Below are 15,542 nucleotides of genomic sequence, written 5' to 3' on the forward strand. Positions count from 1 at the left end.
CCGGAGTGTGTTTTCTGCAGCTTGGCTCTGTATGCTGGTATTTACCAGAGCGTCCATTCAAACCGAGAAATAGCCTTGTCCGTGCTCTCTGTGTAACCCACGGTATTTGCGCGGTGCCTTCTTTTTCATCTTGATGCCCCATGATCTCCTTGGCTTCATGTGCTGCGGCCGGCTTGTCTTTTAGAAACGGGCTCCTTTAAAATAGTTCATCTGCATTTCACACGTGTCTACGAAATAATGAAATCTAGAAACAGGGTGAAGAAACCTCTAGAAGCAAACCCTGTTTAGTGCCTTCCCAGGAGGAAGCAAGAGGCAGGCACGTGGCAGGTTGGACCCTCAGCACTCTGAGCCCAGCCTTCCGGGCCTCGCCGGCTCCCCCAGCCTCTCTCCACCTCGGGAATAATGAATGAGTCCTTAGACAGGGGCCAGGGGAATAGAGGACACGGGGGGGCGGGGGGGGTGTCCCGTGAAGCGTCCCAGGGAATACAATGAAAAATCTTTCAAAAAAGACTCGTCATAAAACATGCATGGGCTCTGAGACCGCAGGGTGGGAAAGATGAGAAAAAGCCCGCGAGTCCGGGTCAAAGGAAGATGACAAACTCGAGTCCTGCTCACGCCAGGTGGCCTTCTAGCTCGTAGGTCCCACCCCCGCCCAGAAAGGGGGTCCGGATCCCGCGGAGCCCTTTCCCACCAGAAAACGCGTTGGCGTCAGGTTTTCACGTCAGTCTCTCGGCCCTGAGGTTGGTTAAGCTGTGCGCCCACCTCATAAGATGGTTATCTGTGGGGAGCCGGGGCTCCAGCGGCCCCCGCCCCGGCCCGGTCACCCCCACCCGACTCCATCACCCGCCGCGGACTGACGACGCGAGCCCCAGCGCCGGGGAGGAAACCGGGAGGGGGCGGCGGCCGGCGGCGCACACTCCCGGCGGCTTCCGGCAACTCAAGGGTTAGCGCGCGGCAGCGGCGCGCGCCGAGGGGAGAGGCGGTTGCTGACAGGTGGCGCCTGCGCACTGGGAACGCTCATTGTGCCCCGCAGCTGCCGAACCGCCCGGCAGTCCGCCCGCCAGCCACCCGTTCGGTGCGTGGGTCTGCGAGAGGCCGGTGGTGGGTGCGGAGCCTGCGGCCGTTCCCGCGGCCTCCTCCTCCTCCCCGTTCCCTTCTCCCCGACCCCGCACTCCTTTCCCCGTTCCGGCTCCGTCACCCTCCCGCCCCTCACTCCCAGGACGAGAATGCCCTGCCCGGAACAACCCAGCAGCGCCTAGATGGCTTTGGTCACGGTCCAGCGATCGCCGACCCCCAGCACCACCTCCAGCCCCTGCGCCTCGGTGAGTCTCTCCCCGCGGCTGCTCCGCTCGCTTCTGTCACTGCGGCTCCGCTTTGCCTCAACGGGTCCCGCCGAGCGCCACTGCGCACGCGCCGCGCCGCTTCCCAGGCCTTGGCACTCGGCTGCCGCGAACCCCCCACACCCACCCCATCTTAAAGACGAGCTGCAGGAACGACGGAACGTTGATTTTATGGCCCCATCGCTCTGGGCACCGAGCTCTAACAGCCCTCGCCCGAACCCCCCTGTGGCATGCTTTCCTATGGCTTGAGCACTTCCTTTTGGGAATGAGTCATTCTGGTTCTTCACCCTCCCCCTTCCTTTTCCCTCTGTTGCTTTGCTGCAGGGAGAGGACCACGGGACTCCGGCGTTGCCCCTTACATCCATCCACGTCCGCTTACCCACACCCATCCCATGGACCCCTATGCGAGCCCTGCACACCCTTCTTCGGGCTCGCTCTCTGCCTTCCCCGAGTCCCTTGCTGTCTTTCCTGTGTTCTGTACTGTTCGGGCTTCCCTGGACTGCTGAACGGTAGTTACTCCTTGGTCTTTTCCCTCCTTCCCTCCCCCAAAGTGTGGCTGTGGTCTCTGCTTCTTGAACTTATCTTTTCCTCTGTGGAGATTCCCCAAAGCATCTGGTGCTGCAAGATGACCAATGCCAGTTCATTTACATCTTACAGACACGTATGTCTTACACTGACTGCTCATGATCGTTCTTATTCTTGGGTCACGTTTGTATGGCTCGTTAGTTCAGATGCCTATGCCAGTGAGGCATGCTTCCAGCAGGAGCATACCCAGTAGCCAGCCTTTTCCTGCTGGGCCCTTCTTTGCCTTCTTTCCTCATCCCACCCCCACTCTTGTACACACTATTCTTTTAGGCTCTATTTTTGAAAATACTCATTTTTCAAAATAAAATATTGCACCAGCCGGGCGAAATGGGATCTTTCATTGAAAAGTAATCCAGATGTTTTAGAGGGAAGCCGACTGAATGAAACTATGGGCAATTGGGAAAACCGTCTTGAACTTCCTACTGAACTGTAATTTTTAAAACTGTGCTGGTGGATTTAGTAGTTTCAAGTTGCAAAAAGATATTCAATAAACACTGTGCCACCTTCCACTGTAAAAAAAATCGGCTTACTCTTCTGTTTATATGTTAACTGGCTTGTAATTTTAACAGTTTCCTGAATTGCAAAATTTTGTATACAGTGGTGGTTTCTTTCTTTCCCCCCTTAAGCTTTCTTTTGCATTTTGTGTTATCAAATTGACAAATATATCCTAATTCTAGAAGTGATTATATTTCCTAGGTTAATTTACCTTGTGTTATTCCAGAGAGCAGAACTAGGATCCTTGGGTAGAAGTTCAGGGAGGCAGATTTCCAATGATTGTAAGCAAGAATTTTGTAACAATGGAGTGGAGTGCCTTGCAAAATAGTGAGTGCCCATTGCTGAAAGTATTCAAGCAAAGTCTGGAGGCCTTTTGCCTAGGAGGTAATAGAAAGTATTCCTGAAATGGGGAGACTTCTAAGGCTTTTTCAAAGCTTCTGTGATTTGAAAATAATTGCCCTTCAAAGGTAGAAAACAGTTTAAGGTCCTCTGGAGACAAGTATCATAGGGATAGAAATTTAATATACAATACTTCATTCTTATATGTAGTACTTTATGCCAGTTTTTGGAAAGTCACTAACATACTATCAGACCATCTTAATTTACTCCACTAGTGAACTCTTTGAGGATAGTGGTTGCCAGGATTGATTTTGTTTAAAAAGCAACTGAAGATTAGTAGAATCATGCAAATAAACTAGAACCCAGTATTATAGTGACATAATTTTTCTTGGTCACTGTTGAAAACATGTATGCTGTCATAATATATGAACATCAAGTTATCATACTATTTTTCTTGAGGTGATGATTAGTATACATTAAGACCACATCTATGATTAAATTCATGCCACTTGATATGACTTAATTAGCCAAACTTGGGTTATTTTAGAGTCTTTAGGTATGTTAATAGTCACTTTTGACATCAGTAATTAAATTAGTCATGTGGTTAGCTCAGTTGCTGAGCTAAATGACTGATATTTCTACATCTACTTGCTATACTAGCCTGGTTATTTCAGTTGTTTATATGTGGCCCAGGGTGTAAAGGAATCCTGGGATTGATGTGTGTGTGTGTGAAACTAAACATTAATAACATGACTGATGAGCCAATTACCTTTCCCTTTAAATTGTCTTCCCATTTCAGTTCATCCAAAGCTGTGTTCAGCTGAGTCGGCTCCTGGTCCTTGTAGTCCAGCCTGTGTTTCAGGATGCTGTCTGAATTGCATATATTTGCTGTTGCATCTTTTGCTGTATGAATAGGTTGAGTTGTTGATTTTTAATTTATTTTTATTTTTAAAATATATTTTATTGATTTTTTTACAGAGAGGAAGGGAGAGGGATAGAGAGTTAGAAACATCAATCAGCTGCCTCCTGCACACCCCCTACTGGGGATGTACCCGCAATCAAAGTATATGCCCTTGACCGGAATCGAACCTGGGACCCTTCAGTCCGCAGGCTGATGCTCTATCCACTGAGCCAAACTGGTTAGGGTGAGTTGTTGATTTTTTAAAAATGAGCAAAAAGAATCTAGAGGGTCATGAAAGGAGAAACTTAATTTTATAAGGCTGGAAATTTATATTTTTAATTAATCATAGTAAGCATTTTATTATATGTTTTTAGTATAGAAATTTTAAAATTTTAGTAGTGTCAGTTTTTCAGTATTCTTTCATTAGGGATTAAACAAATCTATTGATCATCTACTGGATGTGAATGATTATTATAGATACTAATATGTATAAGAGATATACTCTATCAGGATCATGTAATCAGGGATAGGATGAAGAAAAAATATGAGGGGAGAGGATAGAGAAGGAGAGTGAGGGAAATGATACTGTATGTACATGAATAGTTTGTAATGATAAGTATTGTCTGAATTCAGATTAAGATAAATTCACTAATGGCAAAAGTAATATCAATCTCTAAATCTCTTGGGTCTTTCTCTATGCCAGACATCATTCTAAGTGCTTGACATGGATTGAGTGACTCATTTACTCCTCACAATATGCCCAAGGGAAATTGCTGTTATCCCCATCTTACAGATGGAAGAAACTAAGGCAAAGAGCAAATAAAGAATATGCTCAGTGACACTCAACGGCTGAAGCTGTAGTTTAAACCCAGATGTGTCTAACTAGAATCTGCCATCTTTTTCCTTTCTGGTAATCAAAGGGAGGTATACAAAATATGTGGCTCTTGAACTAGTCCTTGAAGGATGGGCTGAATTTCTATAGGTTGAGCTGGAAGCTGGAAAGTAGAGAATATTCTAGGTGGAGGAAAGCTCTATACACCAAGACTTAGAGGCAGAAAAGTACAAGGCATATCTGAAGGACTTAGGCCAATTTGAGGAAGAATTTGGAAAGAATAATAGGCAATAAAGGTGAAGAGGCAGCTAGAGCTGACAGGGACTGCTGGGCTTAGGAGTGTGAAGTTGATAGAGAAGATAATGCAACGTCCTCAGAGGTTTTTGAACAGATGTGATCACTGGTGTTTTAAGAAAATTAATCTGGAAGCTGTGGGCTAGAAGGATTTGACAGAGGGAGAAGCCATGAGTGGATCCAGTTAGAGGATGTTACAGTAGCCCAGGTGTGAGATAATAAAGGCTTGAATTGGGAATGTGAGTGATAATGGAAAGAAAGGGGTGATTTGAGGGATTGTGAAGAAGACACAAAGGACTTGGGGTATAGGGAAGGAGGAGTCAGAGATGCCAGCCCTAGGAATATATTGTTATTCCTAGATAATACGTGTGTCCTAATTAATTGGCAATTTAAGAATTATCTTTTTCCCTCTGTTCTTTCTGCTATGAATTTTCAGAATGGATACCCATATTGATCCAGGGTCATACAGGACAGTGAACTGCTACAAAAATATTTTAGTCTTCTATATTTCTCAGAATGTTTTTGTGATCTTGACCTAAAACTTTCTAGAGTAGCTTTGTAAGTTATGCAAGACAGGTTACCGAGGTTAAAAGACTTGCTGAGGGTTATAAAACTGGTTGGTGTAAGAACCTGAACTAGCTCTTGGTTACATCTCTTTCCATGGTGTGATAAGAGAAACAGCATTAGTTTCTGATCCCGAGAATTTGACTGCCAGTATAGTAAAGAAACCAAGACTTGAGATACAATCAGGAACTCACACTCTCTTTGGAGTTCATTTATATTGTAATCTTGAATACCTAGAACAGAATTATCCAACTCCGTGCAGATCATGTTTAGGTAATATCCTTATTTAAAGCCTTGGGCATTTAATTTCCTTACTCTCAGAAGATTATAAAATAGGAATGAAAAGTGGCACTGCTGCTAAAGACAGGCTCCTTATAGTTCTGGGAAATGATAACTGTGATGGTTTTACAGCAAGGGAGGAGGAAGAAAACCTGTAGATGGCTGTCCTAAGGAAAAACATAGCACTACGGACTACTTAATGTAAGAACAAATACCCACCTAAGATTCAGTACTCCCTCAGAGCTAATATTATATGATCATATTGATGATCCTGAATATCATAAAAAGGCTTAATCTTGTTTTGTCTTGATTTAAGCAGTCAGGATTGAGTAAAGTATATTTTTAGATAGATGTTCATCCAAGTTTCACCAAAATTTTGATGTTTAAAATACACATTTTAATTAATTGGGAAATTTATTTACATATATATCTTATTTCCTGATAATGATGGATAAGTAAGATATTGTTGAATTATATATATTCAAATATGACCCACATCTCTCTCCCTAAGCAGAGGAAATAAAATCATAGCAAATATGAAATCCTCCTATATAATAAAAGGCTAATATGCAAATTGACCAAACAGCAGAATGACTGGTTGCTGTGATGCGTACTGACCACCAGGGGGCAGACACTCAATGCAGGAGCTGCCCCCTGGTGGTCAGTGCGCTCCCACAGGGGGAGTGCCGCTCAGCCAGAAGCCAGGCTCACAGCTGGCGAGCGCAGCAGCGGTGGCAGGAGCCTCTCCAGCCTCCGCAGCAGCGCTAAGGGCCCCTTGGGGGATGTCCGACTGTCGGGGAAGCGGGCCTAAGCCAGCAGGCGGAAATCCCCTGAGGGGTCCTGGACTGTGAGAGGGTGCAGGCTGGGCTGAGGGACCGCCCCCCCAAAGTGAAAAAATGCCGTGCACTGGGCCTCTAGTTGATTTATATGAAGCATAAATACTTAAAAGTGATGCTTTTTAATTTTTTGAAGACAGCTTTAGATACTCAAACTGTAAAAATAATACATGGCCATTATAGAAATTTGGAAAATACAGAAAAGCACAATAAAGAGAATAAAATATATGTGCCATAAAGCTGTGTTATATATTTTACATATTTGAAATGCTGATGTATATATAATTTTACATTTTTAAGTCTGATATATATCATAGATGTATTGCCATATCACCTAAATGGCTGCATTGAGTTATAACTCGTTCTAACCATTCCATTATTGATGAACATCTTGGTGTTTCCAACTTTTTTGTTTTACCATTGTAAATTCAATTACATGAATATCATTGGGCATAAATATTCAACTGCATTTTAGAACTTTTTTCTTTTTTTAAATTTAAATTCTTTCTTTTAAAGTATTACATATAGTATTACATATGTCTCCTTTTTCCCCCCCATTGGCCACCCCCACCCCCCCCCCCATGCACTCCCCCCCCCCCCCCCCCGTCTGTGTCCATTGGCTATGCTCATATGCATGCATACAAGTCCTTTGGTAGATCTCTTACCCCCTTACCCTCTGCCTTCCCTCATAGGTTGGACAGTCTGTTCGATCCTTCTGTGACTCTGGTTCTATTTTTGTTCATCAGTTTATGTTGTTCATTATATTCCACAAATGAGTGAGATCATGTGATATTTATCTTTCTCTTCTCTGACTAGCTTATTTCACTTAGCATATTGCTCTCCAGTTCCATCCATGCTGTTGCATATGGTAAGAATTCCTTTTTTTTTTTTTTTTTTTTACAGCAGCATAGTATTGCATTGTGTAGATGTACCACAGTTTCCTAATCCATTCATCTGCTGATGGGCACTTAGGCTGTTTCCAAATCTTAGCTATTGTAAATTGTGCCACTGTGAACATAGGGGTGCATATATCCTTTCTGACTGGTGTTTCTGTTTTTTTTCGGATATATTCCTAGAAGTGGGATTACTGGGTCAAATGGAAGTTCTATTTTTAATTTTTTGAGGAAACGCCATACTGTTTTCCACAGTGGCTGCACCAGTCTGCATTCCCACCAGCAGTGCAAGAGGGTCCCTTTTTCTCCACATCCTCTCCAGCACTTGTCATGTGTTGATTTGTTGATGATAGCCATTCTGACAAGTGTGAGATGGTACCTCATTGTTGTTTTGATTTGCATCTCCCGGATGATTAGTGACTTTGAGCATGTTTTCATATGTCTCTTTGCCTTCTGTATGCCTTCTTTCAAAAAGTGTCTATTTAGGTCCTTTGCCCATTTTTTTATTGGATTGTTTATCTTCCTTTTGTTAAGTTGTATGAGTTCCCTATAAATTTTGGAGATTAAACCCTTATCGGGGATAACATTGGCAAATATGTTCTCCCATGCAGTGGGCTTTCTTGTTGTTTTGTTGATGGTTTCTTTTGCTGTGCAGAAGCTTTTTACTTTGATGTAGTCCCATTTGTTTATTTTCTCCTTAATTTTCATTGCCCTAGGACAGTGGTCGGCAAACTGCGGCTCGCGAGCCACATGCGGCTCTTTGGCCCCTTGAGTGTGGCTCTTCCACAAAATACCACGTGCGGGTGCGCACGTACAGTGCGATTGAAACTTCGTGGCCGATGCGCAGAAGTCGGTCTTCAGCCTCGGTGAATCTATTTTGAAGAAGTGGCGTTAGAACACTCAAGGGGCCAAAGAGCCGCATGTGGCTCGCGAGCCGCGGTTTGCCGACCACTGCCCTAGGAAATGTATCGGTAAATATACTGCTACAACTAATGTCTGCTATTTTGCTGCCTATGGCTTCTTCTAGGATTTTTATGGTTTCCCATCTTAACGTCTAAATCCTTTATCCATTTTGAGTTTATTTTTGTGTGTGGTGTAAAAGTTGGTCGTGTAGTTTCATTTTTTTTGCATGTATCTGTCCAATTTTCCTAACACCATTTATTGAAGAGACTGTCTTAACTCTGATGTATGCTCTTGCCTCCTTTGTCAAATATTAATTGAGCATAATGGCTTGGGTCGATCTCTGGGTTCTCTGTTCTGTTCCATTGGTCTATATGTCTGTTCTTGTGCCAGTACCAGGCAGTTTTGAGAACAGTGGCTTTGTAGTATAGCTTGATATCTGATATTGTGATCCCTCCAACTTTATTCTTCTTTCTCAAGTTTGCTGCAGCTCTTCGGGGTCTTTTTTTTACTCCAGATGAATTTTTGGGGAGTTTGTAGAACTTTTTTCTTTCAATCCTCACCTGAGGACATGCTTAGTTGGGGGTGGGGGGAGGGGAGAGAGATCAATTGGTTGCCTTCCATAGGCTCCAAGACTGGGAATCAAACCCGCAACCCAGGTATGTGCCCTGACTGAGAATCAAACCCGCAACCTTTCAGTGCACTGGACAATGCTCAACCAACTGAGCCATTCCGGTTCAGTGCATTTTGGAGCATTTATTAAGATTCCAAGAAATAAAATTACTGGATCACAGAGTACAAACAATTTAAACACTTCTATTACATATTTATATCTTACAGAAAGGCTGTTCCAATTAACATTTATTCTAACCAGCATAGTATAAAAATGTTCATTTCTCCTAGCCATATTAACACTGGATATTCTCATTTCGTTTTTAATCATTAGTAATTTTTGAGGATAAAGATAGTTGGTTTGATGTATTTTATTATAGATGGAGTGTTTTTCAGATGTTTATTAGCCATTTCTATTAAAAATTTTAGAAGATAGTTTTATTGAATATAACCTACAAACCCTAAAAAAACTGCTTTAATGTATACAATTCAGGTGATTTTTAGTAAATTTACAGAGTTTACTAAACTTAGAGTTTACAGACTGCAATCTTCACTGCAATCCTGTATTTCCGTTTTATGCATTTATTCTTTTCAATCTACATACCCTCTTTTCTTTTTTTAAGAGAAAGGGAGAGGGAGAGAGAGAAAAATTGATGAGAGAGAAATATCCACATCAATTGGCTGCCTCCTATACGCCCCCCACTGGGGATTGAGCTGGAAACCTAGTGTGCACTGACCTGGAATGAAACTGGTGACCTCTTGGTGCATGGGTCTATGCTCAACCACTGAGCTACACATACGCCGGGCGTAATCTATATACCCTCTTGATATATTATGAATATTAGTCTTTTATTGTATTTGCTAAAACTATTTGCTTTTTAATTGTTTGTATTACCCTTACACTAAAGTCTATGCTACAGAGTTTTGCTAGCAAAACTTTTAATGAGCCAACCTTACTTATCTCTTTAGCCTTGTCTCTTCCCAAGTCCCTGCCTTGCACACTGCTTAGTCAAGCTGACATGCCATGCTCCCCTTTATCTCTAGGCTTTGTACACGCTGTTTCCTTTACCTGGAACACTTTTTCCTCTTCTCTTTACATGACTAATTCCTACTCATCCTTCAGGTCCCAGCTTAAATGTCACTTCTTCTGGGAAGCTTCCCTGACTCCACTCCCAGACCATGGTAGGTGCTCCTTCTATGCACACCATAGCACCCTTACTTACCCATTGTGCCTCCTACCTCTTTATTGTACTTGGTTGTGTGACTGCTTATCGCCCCAGCCAACCTTTAAGCCAGGGACTTGGTTTATTGATGCATATTTTTGTAACACCTGGGTCAAAAGTATTGGACACATGGATCAATGGATGGATATAGCCATATTTAGCAATCTTTTCCATTTTGAGTTCTTCCATTGCCTTTAAGCATTGTTCTGTTTCCAGAAGCCCAAAAATATGACCACCTTTAAGACTTTAAAATTTATTTGAGAGAGAGAGAGAGGAAGGGGGGAAGATGAGAGAGAGAGAGAGAGAGAGAGAGAGAGAGAGAGAGAGAGAGAATTTGAACCATCAATTTGTATTCCACCTATTTGGGCATTCATTAGTTCATGCTTATATGTGCCCTGACCAAGGATTGGACCCGCAACCTTGGCATATTGGGAGGATGATCTAACCAACTGAGTTGCCTGGCCAGGGCCCCTTTAAGACTTTTGATACATATTGCTAAATTGTTCTCCAGAAAAGTTGAATCAATTTTTGTTGACAAGCTATATATAAAAATGTCTGCTTCACTGTACCCTCACCAGCCATGAGTATCATCATCATCATCACCCACTTTCTTTCTCATAAGAGCCATTGTTTATTGAACATTTACTGTGCACCAGACACTGTGCTGAGTACCTTACATGCATTATATTAATTTTTACATCACTCCTATGATGTAGATATTATTATTATCTCTATTTTACAAAGAAAATTGAGACTCAGAGAAGTAAAATTAATTGCCTAAGATTATAGGAATAGTATCTGACCCTAGAATCCTTTCTTTTAACCACTAGTATTTTTTTTTTAATATTTGATAAGAGTAGATTTTTTTAAAATATATTTTTATTGATTTTTTTACAGAGAGGAAGGAAGAGGGATAGATAGCTAGAAACATAGATGAGAGAGAAACATCGATCAGCTGCCTCCTGCACACCCCCTGCTGGGGATGCGCCCGCAACCAAGGTACATGCCCTTGACCAGAATCGAACCTGGGACCCTTCAGTCCGTAGGCCGACGCTCTATCCACTGAGCCAAACCGGCTTCGGCTAACCACTAGTATTTTTAAAAAACATATATATATATATATATATATATATATACATAATTGATTTTTCACAGAGAGGAAGGGAGAGGGACAGGGAACCAGAAACATCGATGAGAGAGAAACATCTATCAGCTGCCTCCTGCACACCCCTCAACTGGGGATGTGCCCGCAACCAAGGTACATGCTCCCGACTGGAATCGAACCCGGGACCCTCCAGTCCGCAGGCTGACGCTCTATCCATTGAGCCAAACCAGTCAGGGCTACCACTAGTATTTTATTGCTGTTTTAATTTATATTTTTTAAATCAGAGGTTAAACATTTTCCAAATATTTATTATATATGTTTTATATTTCCTGTTTTGTAAGTCGTTGATGTGAGTAGCCCAACTTTCTCCATGGATAGTTATTTTTGCCATATTGACTTGTAAATATTCCTTTTTTAAAATATATTTTTATTTATTTCAGCGAGAAGGAAGAGGGAGAGAGAGATAGAAACATCCATGATGAGAGAGAATCATGGATCGGCTGCCTCCTGCAAGTTCTCCACTGGGGATCGAGCCCACAACCCGGGCATGTGCCCTTGACTGGAATTGAACCTGGGACCTTTCAGTTTGTAGGCCGATGCTCTATCCACTGAGCCAAACCAGCTAGGGCTATAAATATTCTTTATATACTAAGAATATTAACCTTTTTCTGTTTTGTTGCACGTTTTGCCTCAGTTTTTCATTTGCCATTTTTGTTTGCTTTTGTCATATTTATTTTGATGTACAGATATTTAAAAAAATTTAATGCCATCACTCCAAAGTCTTTTTTGTGTGTTTGATTTTCACATTGTTTTCTTAGTTCAATTTTCCATCAATAGGGTAGAGAAATATTCACCTGTATTTTCTGAAGTTGTCTTATAGTTTATTTTTATATTTAACTTTAATCACCCAAAATTAATTTTACTACATGGTATGAGGTAAATATTAAATTAATTTCGTTCTAAATAGTTAACCACTTGCCCCAGTTCATTTTATGAAATAGTCACTCCTTTTTCTAATGGTGTACAATTCCACCTCTGGGAAATACTAAATTGCGGTATAAGCCAGAGTGTGTTCTATTTGAGTTCCATTACTATTTCCACAGGAGTTTAGTTAGTTTAGCAGGTATTACTTAGTATTAATTAAGTGACATGGACAGAAAATATACCTAAACTAGCTTAGATGTTAAAATATGACTCAAGTGCCTGGGAAGTACAGAGGAAGAGCAGGCCTTTGGTGTTCAAAAGATATCTTCAGGTCTCTCCTCCTTTCTATTTGGCTTTCAGTGAAAGGGAGCAGATTCTAGATTATGCCCAGTCTGAAAAAAGGCACTGTGCAGAGCCCATACTTCCTAACTATTATAGCACCATAAAATATTATTCCTGGTTCCAGCAGCTTAGGGCTTTACTGTTTTTCTATTAAATGCCTGCTGGCATTGGCTACACAGGTCCATGTTTCTTCTTTATTTATTTATTCATTCATTCAAGAAACCTAGCTGTGGTAGGGAAAGTATTTTATTTTTTTTTTTAGGACAAAACCAAACAAAATGATTATTGACAAAACTCTTTACCTAATTCGAAATATGCCAGAAGCCGGGTACACATGGGAGAGATCTAAGCATTCTTGTTAATCTTTAATGAGTGCTATTTTGTGCAGTAATCTCATCCATTCTCTTCCTCTGGTTCTCAGCACTGAGTCCTTTTCAAATACTTTAACAAACTGCCCTGCATTTTCTTGCCCAGCTGAGCAACACAGCTGCTGTTCACGGTGCCCCTTATTTTCCTGTTTGTCCAGAGAATGTCTGATGAGGTGATCTTGGCTCTGAAATCTATTGAAAGGTCTCCTGGTTCCCTAGATTTCCTGAGAGACGGGAAATATTTCACTTACTGAGTGGGAGAGGCTATGCTTAGAAATAATTGGTGATAAGTAGTGTACTGTGTTCTAGCCTAGATTTTATGGAGCTGTGTGATTCAATTAGAAAAATAAAAATTTAGTATCTTTTTGTATCCCATGCTATACTTGACTCTGAAGATATTTATTTATTTAATTCATACCAGGATTGATGATCAAGCAGTCAGTTAGACCCTGGTTTCAGAAAGCTTAGCATATAAGAAGAAAGATTAGTATTAAATAAGTAGTTAGAATACACTGTAGTAATCACAAATTATATAAGCCTTGTGGAAGAGAAAGAAGGTCAACAAGGATTTCTGAGTTGAGCCTTAAAGATTGAGTGGTATTGGTTTGAAAATAGAGCAGCCTGAAGCATGAGCTTAAGGCACAGGGCTACACATGATGTATGCTGGGAGCCACAAACAGTACAGTGCTGATGCCATGTAAAGTGCAGAAAAGGGGGCTGGAGAAATAAAAATATTTTTTCCTGAATTGTAAAACTAAGTACTTCTTTTACCTTAAATACAGTATATGTGTTCTCTTGGCTTTCCTTTAAAGTGAATTTGTTAAAATTTGTGATTATGGGCATGTATAACTGTCCTAGTAGCTACAATGTTTCGCATGTTTGCTATGCTGTAGACACTGGGTTTGGCGTTAAACAGGCATCACTACTATTTGAAGGAGTACTATTATTGTTCCCATTTTACAGATGAAGAAATTGATTTTCACAGAGGCATTTAGACTCCCCCAGCTAGGAGTATCAGAGCTGGGATTTAAGCTTTGGTTGCCACACCCAAGGACTAAATTACCTTCCAGCTTAGAATTAGTCTCTATGTCTAGGTGCTGTTTGAGTTGCTTCCATTTCTTTTAACCATGTTGCTTCATGTTTGTCCTGCTTTAGTTTGAAATTACTGCAATTTGAGTCATGTTGCTGCTTTTGTCTTAGTGCTTGATAAACTCAGTTCAACGGAAGCTTGTTGAGAGCCTCTCCAGCACTGTGGGATTATATAAAGCATTATCTTTGCCTTGGAATTTACAGGCCTAGTGCGGGAAGGCAGCCATAAACTAAGTATGTATATTCAAAAAACCTAAAATGTGAGTGCAATAGAGAATAACGGACAGGGAATGTGGAACAGACTAATTGGGAAAGATGGAGAAGCAAAAGATCTTACTTCTAAATAGTAATCCCTTTCATTTTCATTTACAGTCAGAAGCCAACTCTATCTATGGTGTGATTGTTGTAAGATAGTGTTGTCTAAGGTATGGTAGCCAGATACTGAAGCTTCTATCTTTGGAAAGTGTGTGTTTGTAGGTATTACCTTGCCCCTCACCTCTTCCACCTCCGTACCTTTCTCTGCTTAAAGGGAAAAAAAACACAAACAAAAACGCCCAACAACCTCATTTTTACTGATTCAGACAGATAGGGGAATGCATGAAATTATGTTTCTAGAAGTTTAAGGGAAGACATCTCTGTGCAACTTCCTCACTGGAGTAGTGATTCTCTACTTGTTGCTTCAGACACTTTTATAGAAACAACAACAATTTGAGAGAGCCTTTTCTTCACAATTACAGTATTTAGCATGTCTCAGACAAGAATTAAACCACATGTTAGCTTCTCATAACATATTATCTTAATCTGTTAAGGAAGCTCATTTATTCTTTAGAGGTTGAGAAAGCAATTGTGGTTTAGAATAAAAATAGTATTCGCCAATGATTTTAATATAGTCCACATGAGGGTTGAAGCCCTGAAAGTATTTTCATTTCTTTCTTCTTAGGCCTTCAAAAATACCTATAGCAACGTGAAGCAGTCTAACATAGTGGTGGTTTGGGAACTCTGGCCTGAATCTGAATACTGCCTTTACAATTTACTAGACTCAGACAACTCAATTACTCCATGCTTCAGTTTGCCCATCTGTGAAATAGAAGTAATAAATAGTACTTTTTTAGAAGTGAGCATTAAATGAGAGAGTGCCTTAATACCATGCCTGACACTAAATAAACATGCACTTATGAGGTATTAATCATTTTCATAATGATGGTTATTTAGGGTTTCTATTTGGTTATTAAGCAATTTTTCATTATAATACAAATTTGGTGAGGAAGATGCTTGCTTTATGACAATATAATTCAAATGAATAGCTTATTTCGGGGCTTTCAGGTTTTTTTTTTAATTTTGTACTCAATAATACCTTCATTTTTTAAAATTAGAGACTTTCTGCTCTAGTTGTTAATCTCTATGCCAAGTATGTTTGTTGTGTATAATTTTGTAATGACCCTGGAGCACTATACAGAATGATTAATGCAACTGTAATCTTTAAAAATCCCCTTTCCTTGAGAGCTTATCAATTTACTAGGTCATGCTTAGCAGCATATTAATCTATTGGATGTTTTGCTATGGTAGGCCAGATCATTGCAAGTGGTCACCTTAGTTTTTTAGTCAAATCAGACTGAATATG

The 15,542-nt window shown here is 40.9% G+C and overlaps 1 protein-coding gene across 2 annotated transcripts in view; it reads left to right on the top strand.

The window, feature by feature from the left end:
- Positions 1-989: 989 nt before the first annotated feature.
- SSH2 (slingshot protein phosphatase 2) overlaps positions 990-15,542 on the top strand; it is a 221,629-nt gene continuing 207,076 nt past the window's right edge. For both annotated transcript variants that reach the window (XM_008147847.2, XM_008147849.2), the window contains exon 1: positions 990-1,322. In XM_008147847.2, coding sequence (XP_008146069.2) covers positions 1,260-1,322 — 63 coding nt within the window. In that variant the 5' untranslated portion in view covers positions 990-1,259. The remainder of the gene's footprint in view (positions 1,323-15,542) is intronic.

This window comes from Eptesicus fuscus, chromosome 20, assembly GCF_027574615.1.
Source record: "Eptesicus fuscus isolate TK198812 chromosome 20, DD_ASM_mEF_20220401, whole genome shotgun sequence".
Taxonomy (NCBI): domain Eukaryota; kingdom Metazoa; phylum Chordata; class Mammalia; order Chiroptera; family Vespertilionidae; genus Eptesicus; species Eptesicus fuscus.